This window comes from Sapajus apella, unplaced genomic scaffold (assembly GCF_009761245.1).
Source record: "Sapajus apella isolate SASKATOON/1434 unplaced genomic scaffold, GSC_monkey_1.0 scaffold46, whole genome shotgun sequence".
In the NCBI taxonomy this organism is placed as follows: Eukaryota; Metazoa; Chordata; class Mammalia; order Primates; family Cebidae; genus Sapajus; species Sapajus apella.
In genome coordinates this window covers 15463125-15480046 of record NW_022436986.1, presented here as the reverse complement: position 1 = coordinate 15480046, position 16922 = coordinate 15463125, and the positions used below count along the sequence as shown (strand labels likewise).

The window sequence follows — 16922 nt, the reverse complement described above, 5'->3', positions numbered from 1 at the left end:
AAGGTGGATGGGAGGCACCTGCCTTAGAGGTCACCTGGTACTTTATAAGTTTTTGGTGTAACTGGGATGGGAAGCACCTGCCTTAGAGGTCGTTCAGGGTATCTCCCCCTACTTCCCCATTCATGAGGGATTTGAGTGGACTTGGGCAAATGTACTGTGACAGTTTCCATGATTTATCTTGCCTGATGATAATGGCAACAGCAGGAGACTCCCAATACAAACTCTAAAAGAAGTTTGTCCAGTGGATGTGTTAGGGAGGCTGCCTGGTATTTTGTTAATGTCCCTGTCAGTAGGGATAGTATATTAGCCAATGTGTCTGCTAGTAGTATGACCAAAAACAGTGATGGGTGAAACCAAGTCTCAGGGCAGCCAGAATCAAGTAGCTTTAGGTATCCTTGGCTTTAGTGAGCATCTTGAGGAATAAATGGGAAACCCATTTGTAAAGTATCTATTGAATCCCTAGTGTTAGACATGTTTGGACAGAGCTGTGGGTAGACAGGAATTGAGGTCCGTAGCAGAAGTTAGGTATTCTATGTTGATTGAAAGAGGGTTCATGAGAATGTGATCAGTGGGGTCACATGGTCCTCACTGTATGACCCTGTGAAGGAGATGCTGTAAAAGGAAGAAATGAGTGTTTTGAATCTCTGTAGAGATCTAAATACAGAATGGCCTAAGGACGGTTTATCAGCCTGGGACAGAGGCTGATCAATAGTTGATCGATAATGCATCACAAAGTCTCATTGTTTTAAATTGATTCCTCCATTAGTCGAAGCCAGTGTGGCTGTGGTTCTGTGGTGGAACAGTTAAGCCTAGAATCTGCCTGTCTGGACCTCCAGGAGCACATTGGGAGCCCCTGGCCCATGGAGTGAGGAGGACTTTGGTCATCCGTGAAACTGACCAGCAATGCCTCCTTCCATGGGCTCGCACACCAAGATGACAGGCAGTCACTTTCTTCTAAGATTGTTCTTACTTCCTTGTTGATCAAAATTAAAGACAGTTGTTTTTTGCTTCCTTTGATTTCTAAGAGATTGTTAGCCAGGCAAGCCAGGAAATTAATAACATGTGCTCTGTTTTACCAGAATTGAATTTCCAGGAGCCGCCTAGACTGTTGACGTCCCTCCCCACTACAGTGTCTTGGCCTCTGTGTTAGTTTGTGAGCAAATAATCTGCTTTTCACTGTGCTGCATCTTTCCTGCCCTTCAGACTAAGTGGGAATTGGGAATTGCCTCCCCACTGTGAGATCTGTTTGATGGACTGTGTGTGGCCTTGTATCCCAACCCTAGCCAAGACTGTGCATGGAGTAGGCTTTCAGTATTTATGTGTTAAATTGGGCTTAAGAAATATTTCTTGTTTGCAAGGCATATTGTATATGCTAGGAGCTAAAGAGGTGAATGAGATGGATAGAGAGGTAGTGGGATGAGATAGAAAGAACTCTGTCCTAAAAATCAGGAAGGCTGGGGCCCTATTATAGTGCGCCACTTATAAGTGGTATGAATTGATGATGTAACTTCCCTGAGGCTCAGTCTCCTCTGGGAAATGGGGTCGTGGAACCTTTGTAACATTGAGGCACTCTTCAACTGGGAGGTGAAATTTATAAGCTGGACAGCCTGGCTTTAAGTCCAGTAGACCACGGACACTTCTACATGGTCTTTGCCTCATTTTGTTCTAGTTTTGGGTCACCACATCTTGCTGATGGCTGAGATGGTATTTCTCACTCGTGATGAATGTTAAGATAACTAATTTGGTAATTTCGGATATTTGTATTTATGATGTCCAAAAGTAAACAGTTTATATTTGTTTGTGATGGGTTAGCAGTGTTAGCAATGGGAACACAGACTCCTGGGCCACTTAGAGGTGTGTGTGTGTGTGTGTGTGTGTGTGTGTGTGTGTGTCACAGAGAGAGAGAGAGAGACACACACAGACAGAGAAAGAAACAGAGAGAGAGAGAGATACAGGGCTAGTTTCCTGCCAAGGCTTATAGAAAACTGGCAAGTTATTGGGGGGAAGGTAGAATTGGTAACTAATTATAAAATCAGTACTTCCTAGAAATAGCTGAAACAGGCCTTGAGGTTGGTGCCTTCTGGGAACTGCTGGCTGAGAAGCCAACTGCTGATCCCAGGTGGAGCTCTGGGACAGCGATTTAAACTAGGGGTGTTTAAGGACTTGGAAAGAAGGAATTGATCTCTAGGGATGAACATGGATTTACAAAAGTCCCCAAACCAGACTAACCTCAATTTTTCTTTCAGTGAGATTACTAAACGTCATATACCTCTATTTTTATTAAGCATCTGACAAAAAGCACATCATGTTATTCCTGTGGACAAGTGGGAGAAATAGGTTTCAATGAAAGTCATAATAATTCCTTTGTATGGAACACCACCGTGCACAGTGTATGCCCATTTGCTATCTTGCTTTTTCATTATTACCATGATTTAGCAAGGATGACGGGGCAGATGAGAGTACTACAGGAGCTGGAGGTGCCTAAGGCCTTGGTCATATTGCTAGAGAAGTGGTAGAACTGGTTTCCAGCCCACCATTTCTGCCTCACAGAGTCCCAGGGCACAGCCCCATGTGGAGCAGCTCTGTGCAGTCATGCCTGGGGTTGAAGTTACCATCAGATAGGTGCCATTAGGTACTGTCGAACTAAAGAAAGACACCCCCAGCACCACCACTCCCCAGCTCAGCCCTGCTTATCAGATTTCCCACATGTTGTAAAATTGGGATCAATCACTGATAAATGGAATAACAGACTGAGACTTGTAATGTTCTTTTTTTTTTTTTTTTTTTGAGACGGAGTTTCACTCCTGTTACCCAGGTTGGAGTGCAATGGCGCGATCTCGGCTCACCGCAACCTCCGCCTCCTGGGTTCAGGCAATTCTCCTGCCTCAGCCTCCTGAGTAGCTGGGATTACAGGCACGCGCCACCATGCCCAGCTAATTTTTTGTATTTTTTAGTAGAGACGGGGTTTCACCATGTTGACCAGGGTGGTCTCGATTTCTTGACCTCGTGATCCACCCACCTCGGCCTCCCAAAGTGCTGGGATTACAGGCTTGAGCCACTGCGCCCGGCCGTAATGTTCTTAATAGGATAGATCATAGGCCAGTTTAAATAGGATGCAATTTCGTTGGAACAAATGCAAAGGCTGCACTTGGGTTAGAAACCATTACTACAATTAGTTTGGTGGTTTTTTAACTCATGCATCAAAATCCAGGACTTGTTAGCACTTTGTACATAAAACGCACAGCATTTTGTTAGCCACAAGGACAGGCCGCGGTGGGATATGGCTTCCAAAACATCAGTGTCCCAGTGTGCGTTAGGACAGACAAGGGAAGGATGACGGAGTAACAGGGTTCTGCATCCAGGTCCTGGCCAGCTACAGAGAGTTCCGATGGATTTGGACCAGGCACATCAGGCTTCTGAAAAGTGAGTTGTTTGAAGACTGTTGTAGGAACTGAGGATTCTCCTTAATCCACATTAGTGTTTATGTTTATTGAGCCTCAGAATGTCAGCTGGCAGAGAAGCAAATATGAATAGGGCAGAGTGCTGCCAACAAGGAAGCTGAATAATGAAGAGTGTTACTTGAAATTGGCCCTAGAGATTGGCTTGCTGCAAGTGGGGAAAGGAATGGGGATGTGGGAGAAGGGCATCCTAGGCAAAGGAAGGACACCAGCCAAGCCTGAGAGGCGGGGCCTGCTGTGTTTGGTGGGGTGGGCCTTGTATTTGGAGAGCAGCATCTTCACAGTTTGACCAGAGCCTAGGGTATATATGGGGTCCTGCGGGGGATACAGGTTGAAATAGGTTAGGCAGTGTGGATGGTGCACAGTCCCTGACACCAGCCTGAGGAGCCTGCACTTCATTCCCTGGTGGATGTTTTTTGAGCAGAGAAGTGACTGAGATGAGGGCAGTGTTTACAGAAAGACTATTCTGGCAAACAGAGGGAAGGTGGGTGTCCGGAGGGACACATTAGGGGGTGGGTGTCTTAGGCCCTCTGGATTGCTGTGACCAAATACCTTAAGTAAATTATAAACAACAGAAACTTCTTTCTTTCTTCCTTTCTTTTCCCTCCCTCCCTCCCTCCCTCCCTTCTTTCCTTCCTTCCATCCTTCCTTCCTTTCTCTTTCTCTCTCTTTCTCTTTCTTTCTCTCTCTCCCTCTCCTTCCCTCCCCTTCCCTTCCCTCTCCTTCCCTCCCTTCCCCCTCCTTCCCTCCCTTCCCCCTTCCCTCCCTCTCCCCTCCCACTCTCCCCTCCCCTCCCACTCCTCCCTCCCTTCCCCATTCCCTCCCTCTCCCCTTCCACTCCTCCCTCCCCTCCCCCTTCCCTTCCTCTCCCCTCCCCCTTCCCTTCCTCTCCCCTCCCCCTCCCTCCTCCCCTCCCCCCTCCCCTCCACCCTCCCTTCTCCCCTCCCCTCCCCTTTTGATGAAGTCTTGCTCTGAGGCCCAGGCTGAAGTGCAGTGGCATGATCTCTGCTCTCTGCAACCTCCACCTTGCAGTTTCAAGCAATTCTCCTGCCTCCACCTCCTGAGTAGCTGGGACGACAGGTGTGCGCCACAATACCCAGCTGTTCTGTATTTTTAGTTGAGACAGAGTTTTGTCATGTTGGCCAGGCTGGTCTGAAAGTCCTGACCTCAAGTGATCTGCCTGCCTCAGCCTCCCAAAGTGCTAGGATTATAGGCCATTCATTCATGTTTTGAGACAGGGCCTCACTCTGTTACCCAGGCTGGAGTACAGTGGCATGATCACAGCTCACTGCAGTCTCAACCTCCCAGACTCAAGTGATCCTCTCACCTCAGCCTCTTGAGTAGTTGGGATTACAGGCACATGCCACCATACCCAGCTAATTTTTTTTTTTTTTTTAATCTGTGGAGATGGGGTTTCCCTGTCTTGCCCAGGTTTCTCTGTAACTCCTGGACTCAAGCAGTCCTCCTGCCTTGGCCGCCCAAACTGCTGGGATTGTAGGCGTGAGCCACCATGCCTGGCCCAGAAACTTTCTTACAGCTTTGGGACCTGGATGTCCAAGATCAAGGAGCCAGCAGATTCAGTGGCTGGCGAGGTACTCGTGGGTGGCCTCTTGTTGCTGCATCCTCACGCAGCAGCATGGGTGAGGCCGCTGGCTTCAGCCTCTTTTATACAGGCACTAGTCCCATTCCTGAGGTCAAGGCCCTGGTGACTTAATCACTTCCTGAAGGCCCCACTTCTTAGTACTGTCACACTGGATGTTAGTTTTCAATGTATGAATTTAGAGGGACACCATCATTCCAACTATAGGGTGGGACCACTTGGAGGCCTGTTGCTGTGGTGCAGGTACAAAGTGACATGTCTTGAGCCGTGATGGAGATGGAAGGGAAGAGGCCTTCCCAAAGCTGGTCACAGAAGGACATGCCAGCCAGGAGTAGTGGCTCACACCTGTAATCCCAGCACTTTGAGAGGCCAAGGTAGAAGGATCACTGCAGCCCAGGAGTTTAAGATCAGCCTAGGCAGCATAGTGAGACCCCATAGTGGAGTGCTCCTGTGGTCTCAGCTACTCAGGAGGCTGAGGTGGGAGGATCACTTGAGCCCAGGAGGTTGAGGCTGCAATTAGCCGTGACGGTGCCACTGTGCTCCATCCACCCTGGGTAGCAGAACAAGACCCTGTCTCAAAAAAGATAGACATGTCATCTGATGGATGCGGGGCAAGTAGATAGAGGAGAGCCACGTTAACCCTCAAGGAGATGGCTCCTGAAATCACTTTTGACTGCACAGGCACCGTGCTTTTGCAATTAAGTTCACAAATAGGATGTACACATTTGACTGGCATGCTCACATACAGCTTACTTCCTCCTTTCAAACCTACCTGGGATGCCTGGCATCTTATGCTATTGAGACTAATGAGATTTGGATGGGTTGGTTTCTATCTTCTTTGTTCTTCCAGGACCAGATCCGACCGGTTAATGTTGCGCTTGGGTCAGACTGCAGTCAGACATTGCCAGCAGCATCTTATCTAAGAAGGTCAGGATAGTTCATTTATTCTGGGGGGCAGTTAAGACATCAGCTGTCTAGCAGTCTCCCTTATTGGGAGCACAGGTAGGAACCAGTAAATAAGCAAAATAAGAACCTCAGGCTGACCAGCAACGATATCCCAATGGCCATCCTGTCTCCTGCTGCCTGCCTGCCCCAGACTTTCACTGGCAACTATGTACTTTTATTTTACACATGATTTTAATGAGCTGGGTTATTTTTAGCTCATGTCATCAGAAGAAGCTGCTACAGAGACACAGACTGACTCAAAACCACTGGTTGCTGGTCTTTGGGAAAAGTTAATGTGTTGTCAGAAAAACTAGAAAACATCCATGGGAGAACTCAAAGGTGGGAGCTCTCTGGAGCCTGCTGTGTTTGGGAACAGCTCACCCTACAACCCTGGAAGGAGATGGACTGTTACTGCATTTCAGAATGGGGATCCTAACTTAGCGTTTACATTCAGTGCGTTCTGCTTAAGAAGGCAGGGAGGGAAGTGGTGTCGCTACCCCTGGGTTTGAGTCCCAACGCTGTTTTGGATGGCTTGGCCCCTGGAGAAGTACTTGTTCAGTGAGAGCTTCCTTTAGTTCCTACAGGGCTTCCCATAGTGAGGGAGCAATGTGAGCTGTGTCTGCAACACCCAGAATGGTGGTTGGGACTTGATGAGCAGTTGGGAAATATTTGTTAAATGAGTGGATGAATTCATCACAGAGGGGGAGACCTAGGTAACGATAAGGCAACAAGGAGTGGCTTTCCAGGCTTGTCACAGTAACCCATCTCCTATTATAACCACTCAACAGCGCTTTGCATAATGACAACGAAATTATGCTTAGGTAAACAGCCTTGGCAGTGCCCACAGTTCCCCAGGTGCTTGTTCATGGAATACTTAATTTGAAAAGATTTTGATGAGTGTGTCCTCTCTTTTAGGCCTGCCGCTGGTAGAGCATCACCAGTCTGTTGTCACTGTTGTAGCATGGCTCATCCAGGACATCTCTTTCTTGGCACCAGCCCTTACCCCACCTCCCACTGCTATCCATCCTTCCATTCACATCCATCCATCCACCCACCCACCCACCTACCCATCCCTCCCTCCCTCCCTGCATAAAATAGTCATTTATGGAGGGCCTGCTCTGTGCCAGCCAGGCACTGTGCTTTGGGGACGGAGGGACAGAGATGTGAGTACTCAGATGAACACAGCTGGGCCCTGTCCTCAGGGAGTGAGCACTCTCAGTCAGAAGTAGGACTCTGACACAGAAACACAGGCAGCTGCAGTGCAGTGTGATGAGTGTGTATACACTTACGGCACGTGCCTGCTTATAGGAATGCCGAGGAGGCAGCACTTACTTCCCCGGGGGCGAGAGTAGAGTTGGGCAGGCTCCTGAAAGACGGAATGTTTGGGCTAAGTCTGAGAGGACAGTTTGTGGACTTGTAGGGGTTGTCCCAGGTGGGGTGTCCAGGCTGGTGGTGCAGGCGAAGTAAGTTACCTGGAGCTTTCTTAGTTTTGAGAGGGGACACTGCAGGCTGGGAGGGGTGAGACATGGTGGTTTCAGGGGCAGTGGCCTTGGTCACCTTGTCTTCATTCTACCTGTAACCCACTGCGGAGCCCTGTTTTGAGGACCCCGCCATTCCAGCCCACATACTTTAACCAGGTTATTCTTGAAGCTGGAAAGGGCCGTTGGGAATTCTCTCTTCCAGCAGAAGATAGCAGACAAAGAGCGTGCTTGGGGGATACATGGGAGGGCAGTTAGAGATACAGTAAAAAACACCAGAGTTGAGTGAAGATGGTACCTACCCCCTAGCCCCTGCTGTCTTCCACCTCCAGGCCAGCTCAGTGAGCATCTGGCTTGGCAGGAGGAACCTGCCACCCCTAGAAAGGTCCCTTTCCCAACCTCCACCTTGAGCCCCTCTACACTAAGAGCCATTTTAGAAACATCAGAAAAATGAGATTTGGAAAGACCTAGACAGCAGCCTAGGCTAACCCTCTTCATTTTATCTAATGTTCAGTTAATGCTCTGAGTGATGGGATGGTCAGCCCAGAACTGACACAGAGAGACCCAGGTGGGGAACAGGTTGGATTTGGGGCCGTTTGAGTTTTGGTGACCGTGTGTATTCAGGGCACTGTGGCCGGTTTGCTGCCGCAGGACAAGGCTGGATCGGTGATATGCATTTGGGGAAATTGTGAATTGCTGAAGGTTGCAGTTGGTGGTGCATCTGGGACTAGAGCACAAGTTTCTTGCTTCCTCCTGGCCCAATTTTTCTGCCACATCCTGCTGCTGAAAGTGTTACTTAGCTAGTTCTGTCCCACCAGGAGATTCTCTAATGAAGCACTGGAGCCATGAAGTTAGGTATTGTATAGAGCCAGTAGCGATGGATAGTATAGGGAAAAACATTTCCCAAGTATGGGTTGTTAAGGTCAAGAAGGAAAAGTACCAGAATGGTGATTTTTGAGAAATTGTATTTGTTCTCTACCAACTGCCAGAAGATCACTGTTAAAACTTGGGGGGAGGCGAGCCTGGGAGCTCACACCTCCAAGTGCTTTGGGAGGCCAAGATGAATCACTTGAGCCCAGAGTTTAAGACCAGTGTGGGCAACATAGCAAGACCCCGCCTCTACAAAATATTTTAAAATTAGCCTAGTGTGGTGGACTGTGCCTGTAATCCTAGCTACTGGGAAGGCTGAGGCAGGTGGATCCTTTGAGTCCAGGAGTTCAGGGCCACAGTGAACCATGATCCTGCCAGTGCACTCCAGCCTAGGCAACAGAGTAAGACCCTATCTAAAACAAACTTGGCAACAAAGCTATCTGGGTTTCTCTATGCTCCATCCTAATATAGATGGTTTCCAATTTACAGTGGTTTGACTGAGGACTCTGTGGCTTTATGATAGTGTGAAAGTAATAATGCATTCAGTGAAAACCATCCTTTGGGTGCCTATGCAACCATTCTGTTTCACTTTCAGTACGGTATTCAATAAATTACGTGAGATATTCGATACTTTATTATACAATAGGCTTTGCATTCAGTGATTTTTGCTGAGCACAGTTAAGGTAGGCTAGGTTAAGCTGTGATGTTTGGTAGGTTAGGTGTATTAAGTGCATTTTTTTCCTTTCTTTCCTTTTTTAAGTCAAGGTCTGACTCTGTCACCCAGGCTGGAGTATAGTGGGCAGTACGGCTATTGCAACCTCGAACTTCAAGTGATCCTTCTGCCTCAGCCTCCGGAGTAGCTAGGACTACACACATGCCACCATGCACAACTTTTTTTTTTTTTTTTTTACTTTTTTGTAGAGATTGGGTTTCGCTATGTTGTCCAGGCTGGTCTTGAACCCCTGGCCTCAAGCGATCCTCCAGCCTCAGCCTCCCAAAGTACTGGAATTACCGGCGTGAGCTACCATGCCTGGCCTTCAGTGCATTTTCAACTTATAATAGGTTTATTGAGATGTAATCCCATCATAAGGAGCATCTGTACAACGATTTTCATTTTAGCAAATTTCCTGTTTTTATCAGTCTATGTACATAACACATATGTATTTTTATTTAGTTGTAAGTAATCACAGCTTGCTTATTCCTTTAAAGTCTATTTTCCAACATTGTCATTAACATTTTTCCCGTTTTTTTATCTCATCTTCATAATTGTCTTTATAACGGTGGAACAGTAAGTGTTCCGGCGTGTTGCTGTGTCGTGGCTCTGCGTCCCTGTGGTGGAGAGATCAGGCCGTCTCATCCCCCCAGCCTCCTTTCCCAGTTGTACATCCTGCCGTCTGCTTCTGTTGAATTGTTGCCTTAGGAGGGCTATATTGAGGAAGGAAAGAGCCTGCAGGCTGTAATCCCATGATGTAGCTTTCATTTTTTGTTTTTACCTTGTATTATTGCTGTTGTGTGTGTCACACAAATACATCTGCACAAAGAAAACAAAGGTACCAGTTTACTGGGTTATGAGAAGGCAGATATCCTGATACCACTACACATGGCAGGGAGAACCCTGGCACCGCCCAGAAGCCCTTAGTGTGACCTTACCACGAGATCACCAGTTACCCTGACTTTATTATGACTACTTCCTTGTTCTTCTCTAGTTTTATCACCCAAATGTGCATCCTTAGACATTGCACTTTTGTTTTGCCTTTAAGAAAAAAGTGTCTTTTAAATCTCTTTTAATCTGTAGGTATCCCCTCTATCTCTTATCTTCCCTGTGTTCTGCTTGTTGAAGAAAGAAATGGGCTCATTTGACCAGGTGTGGTGGCTCACATCTATAATCCCAGCACTTTGGGAAGCCGAGGTGGGCTGATCACTTGAGGTCAGGGGTTCAAGACCAGCCTGGCCAATGGTGAAACCCTGTCTCTACTAAAAACACAAAAATTAGCCGGACTTGATGGCACATGCCTGTGGTCCCAGCTACTCAGGAGGCTGAGGCAGGAGAATCACTTGAATCCAGGAGGCAGAGGTTGCAGTGAGTTGAGATTGCAGCATCCAACCTGGGCAGCAAGAGTGAAACTCCATCTCAACCAAAAAAAAAAAAATAAAAGAGAAAGAAAGAAATGAGTTCATTTGTTCTGAGTAGTTTCTAGAAATTCTCACAGGCCAACTCTTGTGGAGAGAAAGATTGGGAGCGAGGTTATGCCTTAGGTGATGGGGTGTTCTTATCAGAAGGATAATGTCTGGTTGTCTCCTGTTGAGAGTTAGTACCACTGATGTTCAGTGCTTAGAACCTACCAACCGTTAGGGGTTGCAAAATGATGATATTGCAGTTCTGTTATTTCTTCATTAATTTGTTGAAATACTTTAATAAAGAAAAACTCCACCCACCTACTATTTTTAAAAGCTTTATTTAGATTCACTTGTCATCCAGTTTGCCTATCCAAAGTGTACAATCCAGCAACTCTCAGTGTATTCACAGAGTTGTGCAGCTGTCACCACAACTAATTTTAGAAGATTTCATTTAAATCCTCCTTCCCCCCCACAAATAACCCGACTCCCATTAGCTGTCATCCCCCAAACCCCTTTGCCAGAAGCAACCACTAATCTAATTTCTGGCTCTATAGATTTCCCTACTTTGGAAGTTTCTTATGAATGGATCGTGTGATGTGTGGCTGTTTGTGTCTGGCTTCTTTCACTTACATAGTATTTTCTAGGTCCATCCATGTGGAAGCATGTATCAGCACTTCATTCTTTTTTGCGACCAAGTGGTACTCCATTGTACAGTTATACTACATTTTGTTGATCCATTCATCAATTGATATTTGGGTTGTTTCTACCTTTGAATATTATAAATAATACTGCTATGAGCATTTGTGTACAAGTTTTTGCATGAACATATGTTTTCATTTCTCTTACCTACTAGTAGAATTGCTGGGTCATATGGTAACTAACTCTATGTTTAGCCATTTGTGGAACTGCCAGGCTATTTTCCAAAGCAAAATTTTTTTTCCAAATTTAAAATGTTAAACTTCTCCAACATTTATTATAATCCGTCTTTTTATTTATTTACCACCAGCAGTATACAAGGGTTTCTATTTCTCCAACATTTGTTATGATCTGTCTTTTTATTTATTCATTTATTTATTTTTGAGACAGCATCTCATTCTACCGCCTAGGCTAGAGTACAATGGCATAATCTCAGCTCACTGCAACCTCCACCTCCCTGATTCAAGCAGTTCTCCCACCTCAGCCTCCTGAGTAACTGGGATTACAGGTGCCCACCACCACACCCTGCTAAGTTTTGTATTTTTAGTAGAGACGGGATTTCACCATGTTGGCCAGGCTGGTCTCGAACTCCTGACCTCAAGTGATCCACCTCCCTTGGACTCCCAAATTGTTTGGATTACACGTATGAGCCACTGTGTCTGGCCTTTTTAATTATACCCTTCCTAGTGGGTGTGACATAGTATTTAATTGAATTTTGATTTGCATTTCCCTAATGACTAGTGATGTTGAGCATCTTTTCATGTGTTTATTGATCATTTGTATGTTTGTGGGGGAACTAGCTATATATGCCCTCTGCCTATTTTTAAATTGGATATTTGTCTTTTAATTATTGAGTTGTAATAATCCTTTATATATTGTAGATGAAAAGCCCCATCTCAGGTACGTGATTTGCAAACATGTTCTCCTATTTGGGTTGTCTGCGCTTTCCTCGTGTCTCGATGTCCTTTGAAGCAAAAAAAAATTTTGCACATTTTGATGACGTCCAGTTTATTTTTTCTTTTGTTGCTTGCACTCTTAGTGTCACAGCTAAGAAATCATTGTCTAATTCAAAGTCATGAGGCTTTATGCCTATGTTTTATTCTGAGAGTTTTATAGTTTTAGCTGATACATTTAGGTCTTCGATGCACTTCGAGTTAATTTTTGCATATGCTGCCGTCTACTCTTAGGTTACCCAGTGCTGCAGTTAAAGGGAGAGTCAGTGCTGGATTCTTTCCCTTTCTTTACCAGTTTCCATAATAAGGAGTTGCTGCTCGAGTCATCCTATGGAGTTGGGTTTTTTTCTTTGTGATTATGACACTTAGATTTAAATATATTTGTGTTTAGATCTCTTGACAGTGACGTTGTTTTATCTGAGAAGCATGTGTGTGTTCTGTTTGGGTGACTGTTAAGAAGCCTTTTCATTTGTCAAAGACTTCAGTATTTTTGCAGTGGTTTCTCATTCGAACTCTCACTTCTTCCAAGGAAAGGTGGGGAGAGCAGGTTTCCTGAGGCCCATTTTACAGGGGCAGGAATAGAAGCATTAGGAGGAGTGACTTGTACGAGGTCAAGTGGCAGATGCAGGACTTGACCCCTTATGCCTCTGGCTGCTTTCCTGTGCTCGTGCCCCGTGTGTATACCACATAGCCAAAACCTTGGCATGAACCTGGAATTTGAGTTTGAGTCCTAGTTCATGGCCTGTGATCTCCAGCCAGTCTTTGTGTTTCTCGGGGGGCTTGGTTACCTACTTTGTGAAATCGGAAGGCTGGAAGAGCCAATTTCAGAGAATGAACTTTCTTTCCTAAGTAAGGTTGCCTGCATTGAGAAACAGCCCAGCTTTCGCTATGCTAGAGTAAGTCCCTGTTACACCCTTCTTCAAGCATGTCTGATTTTGGCAAAGCTTACCTTCCCAGGTAGGTATTCATCCAAAAAGTATTCTTTTTGTAAGAAGAGACTAGCAAAGGTTAACAGGGTTATCTAGATTCTTAACTTTATGCCATTATGTGACATTTGAGTTTCTTTAATCATGAGTTTATATTGTACTTATCATGAAAATAATTACAAATTTAAAAATTTGTGTGTGATGACATGTAAGCAATTTACAAAGAGAAGTGGGGTTTTTTTAAAAAAATCTTTTTTTCTTATCTAGCTGTCTCACCCTAGGTTTTTTCATCTTCCCAATTGTCTTCCAGAAACATGCCAAAGGCCAGGATTTGTTTGATCAGATTGTGTACCACTTGGACCTTGTGGAAACAGATTACTTTGGCCTCCAGTTCCTTGACTCTGCCCAGGTCGCGGTAAGTTATTGCTTTGATTCATTTCGGAGCAGATTGGCTTTTCATTGCTAATTGCACATCGACAGTTGCTAAAAATGGGTAGAGAAAAACAGGAGTAAAACTGTGATGCTGTTCCAGTCACAGCCATTGGGACGGTGGTTGCGGTGCCCAAGTGCTGTGTGCCACAATGCCTGCAGGATTCCTCACCCTTGAGGTGGCCAATAACCTGGAGAGGATGTCAATGAGATGCTTTAGGGATGCATTACAGGCACATTTCTAGAAAAGGTAGAAGGAAGAAACATCATTATAGAAGTTCTTTTAGGCTGGGTGCAGTGGCTCATGCCTGTAATCCCAGCACTTTGGCAGGCTGAGGCAGGTGGATTGCTTGAGTCCAGGAGTTCAAAACCAGCCTGGGCAACATGGCAAAACCCTATCTCTACAAAACATACGAAAATTAGCCGGCCATGGTGGCACATGCCTGTAGCCCCAGTTACTAGGGAGGCTGAGGTAGGAGGATATTGCTTGAACCCGGATGGTCAAGGCTGCAGTGAGCTCAGTCGATCCTCCAACCTCAGCCTCCCTAGTAGCCTGGGTGATACAGTAAGACCCTGTCTCAAAAAAAAAAAAAAAAGAAAAGAAAAAAAGAAAAAGAAAAGAAACTCTTGTAATGGTGCTGCTTTTATTTTTAACCAGCAGAAGAGGCTGCGCCACCATCTTCTTGCAGAGTCTGCCTGGGTAAAGAGCAGGTGCTGTGAACGCAGCTGAATGCCTGCCAGGCTTAGTGGGTTGGGGATGGAGGGGGTCGGAGCAGGTCTTGGTGTTGCACGAGAACCATCTTGCAGGTCCCAGGAAGATATGTTAGGTCAGCACTTGACTTGCTTAGCCTGAGACAGAACTGTTCACAGTGGAGATGTTAGAATGAGTGAACTCCACAAAGCTCAGAGCCACTTTTTTCAAAAGCAGGAATGACTTCATAGTTCCCCTTCCCAACAAAATCTAGTTTGGGGTTTCAAAGATAATTTATTCGACAATCTAAATCTATTTATGGAGTGCCCATTATGCACTGGGCCCTGTGCTGAGCATTGCGGATAAAGCAGTGCACATAGATATGTCATATGCCAGATGGTAATAGGAGTCAAGAAAAATAAAGGCAAGGAAGGGGTTGACGGGGGGAAGGGGAAGCACTGTTTTAGACAGTGTATTAAAGGCTGGGTTCCCTGATCAGGAAGTTTGTGCTGGAGACCTGGAGCTTCTCATTATGGGTTAAGGCTGTCTACTGGGAGATACTTATCAGATAATTCCTGATTGTATCTGGAAGTTGTCAGGTGACATGTGACGTTTGTAAGGTGAAGATGTACAAAACTGGTGCCTGGGAATTAGGTCTGCTGGAGAACGTTAGTGAGATGCTGAGTCCTTAGATGACAGTTGGAATCTGGATGGGAATGCATCCGGGATACAGTGCCTCTGGGGTGGACACTCCCACTGGGTGTCCCCTCAACCTCAGCCACTTTCTGTGCACCTTCAGGACTTCCTGTTCAGCACCCTCCACCCCTCCCCCAAACTGTGTGCTCCCTGAACTGTCCTCCTCAAACCCTCCCGGGTTCCTTCTCATTTCTCAGCCAGAGACTCACTCCGCCCACCCGGCCTGGGAGAGGGGCGGAGCAGCTTTTCCCTTTCCGCCTCTCAGGCCCGTTCTACTTCCTTTGAAGTTGGGCCGACCAGTGCCCTGCCCTCTGACCTCACGACTGTCCCTCGCATCCCTTGAGGCCTCTGGTGTCTCAGTTTTTCTCTTCCTCTGGGCAGCCTCAGGACTGAAGTTACTGGCCTTCCTACATATTCTGGACACTGTTTCCTGTCGTTTAAGCTTCATTTGAGCAGACTTCACATAGATTCCCGTGGGCCCTGTTGCCACCAGCATTCCAAGATCCGGAATTCTGCCAGTCCCTGTTCCAGGATAGCTTCTCTTGATTCCCTCCATGTTCTCAGTTCCTCTCCCTCTGGGGTTGGCCCACGATGGTCTCCTTCCGCCCTTTCTTCCCTCCCAGGCTCCTCCTGCCCTGGCCTTCCTCCCAGCCGGAGCCAGGCCTCGGCCACCTCACCTGTGTCCTCACTTGGCCTTTGATTCTCCTGCCCCCGTGACTGTCCCCTGGCCTCCCCTTGACACGCAGGCCCATCTGTTTCCTCTGCGGCTTGTCCCAGCCTGCCAGGCATTGCTGGAGAGAACCACGGCCTGTGCCTTCTGGCACCAGCACCAATCACAGACTGATCACAAGTTCAGCAGAGTCCAAGCCCCCGAGCTCTCTCTGAGCCTTGGTAGCTCCAGATTGACTGTTGGCTACCCGACAGGTCTGTGTCTGGATCTGAGCACAGACATTTAATCCAGTCCCCACAGAGACTTTGTTCCAGCAGTTGCCTCACCTGCTGAGAAGACCAAGGGCATTAGGCTAAAACTCCCTGAATTTTCTTCCCTTACACCTCCGATTCTGTCTTTCCATCATTTTTTTTAAGTCTTAAGTGAAGGGAACACGCCTGCTTCTCCTCCATCTACTCTGCACCTGCAGCAGCAGTCCTATTTCCACTTGCTTCCCGGATGCCACATTTAGAGTTCTCTTCTCTGTCCCGGCATCCTCCACCTGTTTCCAGCATCTGCCACTCTCCAGCCCTCCTCTTCCCTGGAACTCTTCTTGACTCTACCTTCTCCTGTGTGTCTTAAAGCATGTAATATTTTTGACTTCAGAATATCTATGGCCCTGGACTAGAAGTCAGGCTGGACCTTGTTCCTGGCTCTGCCTATGACTCATTTGGTAGGCTTTAGATAGGCTGCCTTTCTTCTCTGGCCTCTGTTTCCTCATCTGTAAAATGGGTTATTGGACCTGTTCTGCAGTAACACTCACAGTTCTAATGTTCAGATTCTGAGTGTAAAGGGGAGTACATTAGTCCATTCTCACACTGCTGTGAAGAAAGACCCAAGACTGGGTAATTTATAAAGGAAAAAGGTTTAATTGACTCACAGTTCCACATTGCTCAGGAGGCCTCAGGAAACTTAGAATCATGGCAGGAGGCAAAGGAGAAGCAGTCACCTTCTTCACAGGGAGACAGGATGGAGTGAGTGCAAGCAGAGGAAATGCCAGATGCTTACAAAGCCGTCAGAGCTCATGGGAACTCACTATCACAAAAACAGCATGGAGGAAACCACCCCCCTGATCCAGTTACCTCCACCTGGTCCTGCCCTTGACATGTGGAGATTATGGGGATTATAATTCAAGATGAGATTCTGGATGGGGACACAGCCACAGTCTGGTAGGCTTTAGATAGGCTACTTTTTCTCCTCTGGCCTCTGTTTCCCATCTGCAAAATGGGGTACTTGGACCTTTTCTCCAAGAACTCTTACAGTTGTAATGTATAGTCATTCTGAGCTAAAGGGGAGGTTGGCATCTCTGCTCCAAATGTCTTCTCTAGTTAGAAAGGAGAAGCTATCTGTCAC

The 16922-nt window shown here is 46.5% G+C and overlaps 1 protein-coding gene across 5 annotated transcripts in view; it reads left to right on the top strand.

Moving 5' to 3' along the window:
* The window catches only part of EPB41L4B (erythrocyte membrane protein band 4.1 like 4B), a 161531-nt gene that overhangs the window by 32031 nt on the left and 112578 nt on the right, over positions 1 to 16922 (top strand). For all 5 annotated transcript variants that reach the window (XM_032240304.1, XM_032240302.1, XM_032240303.1 and 2 more), the window contains exon 2: positions 13355 to 13459. In XM_032240304.1, the coding sequence (XP_032096195.1) occupies positions 13355 to 13459 (105 nt within the window). The remainder of the gene's footprint in view (positions 1 to 13354; positions 13460 to 16922) is intronic.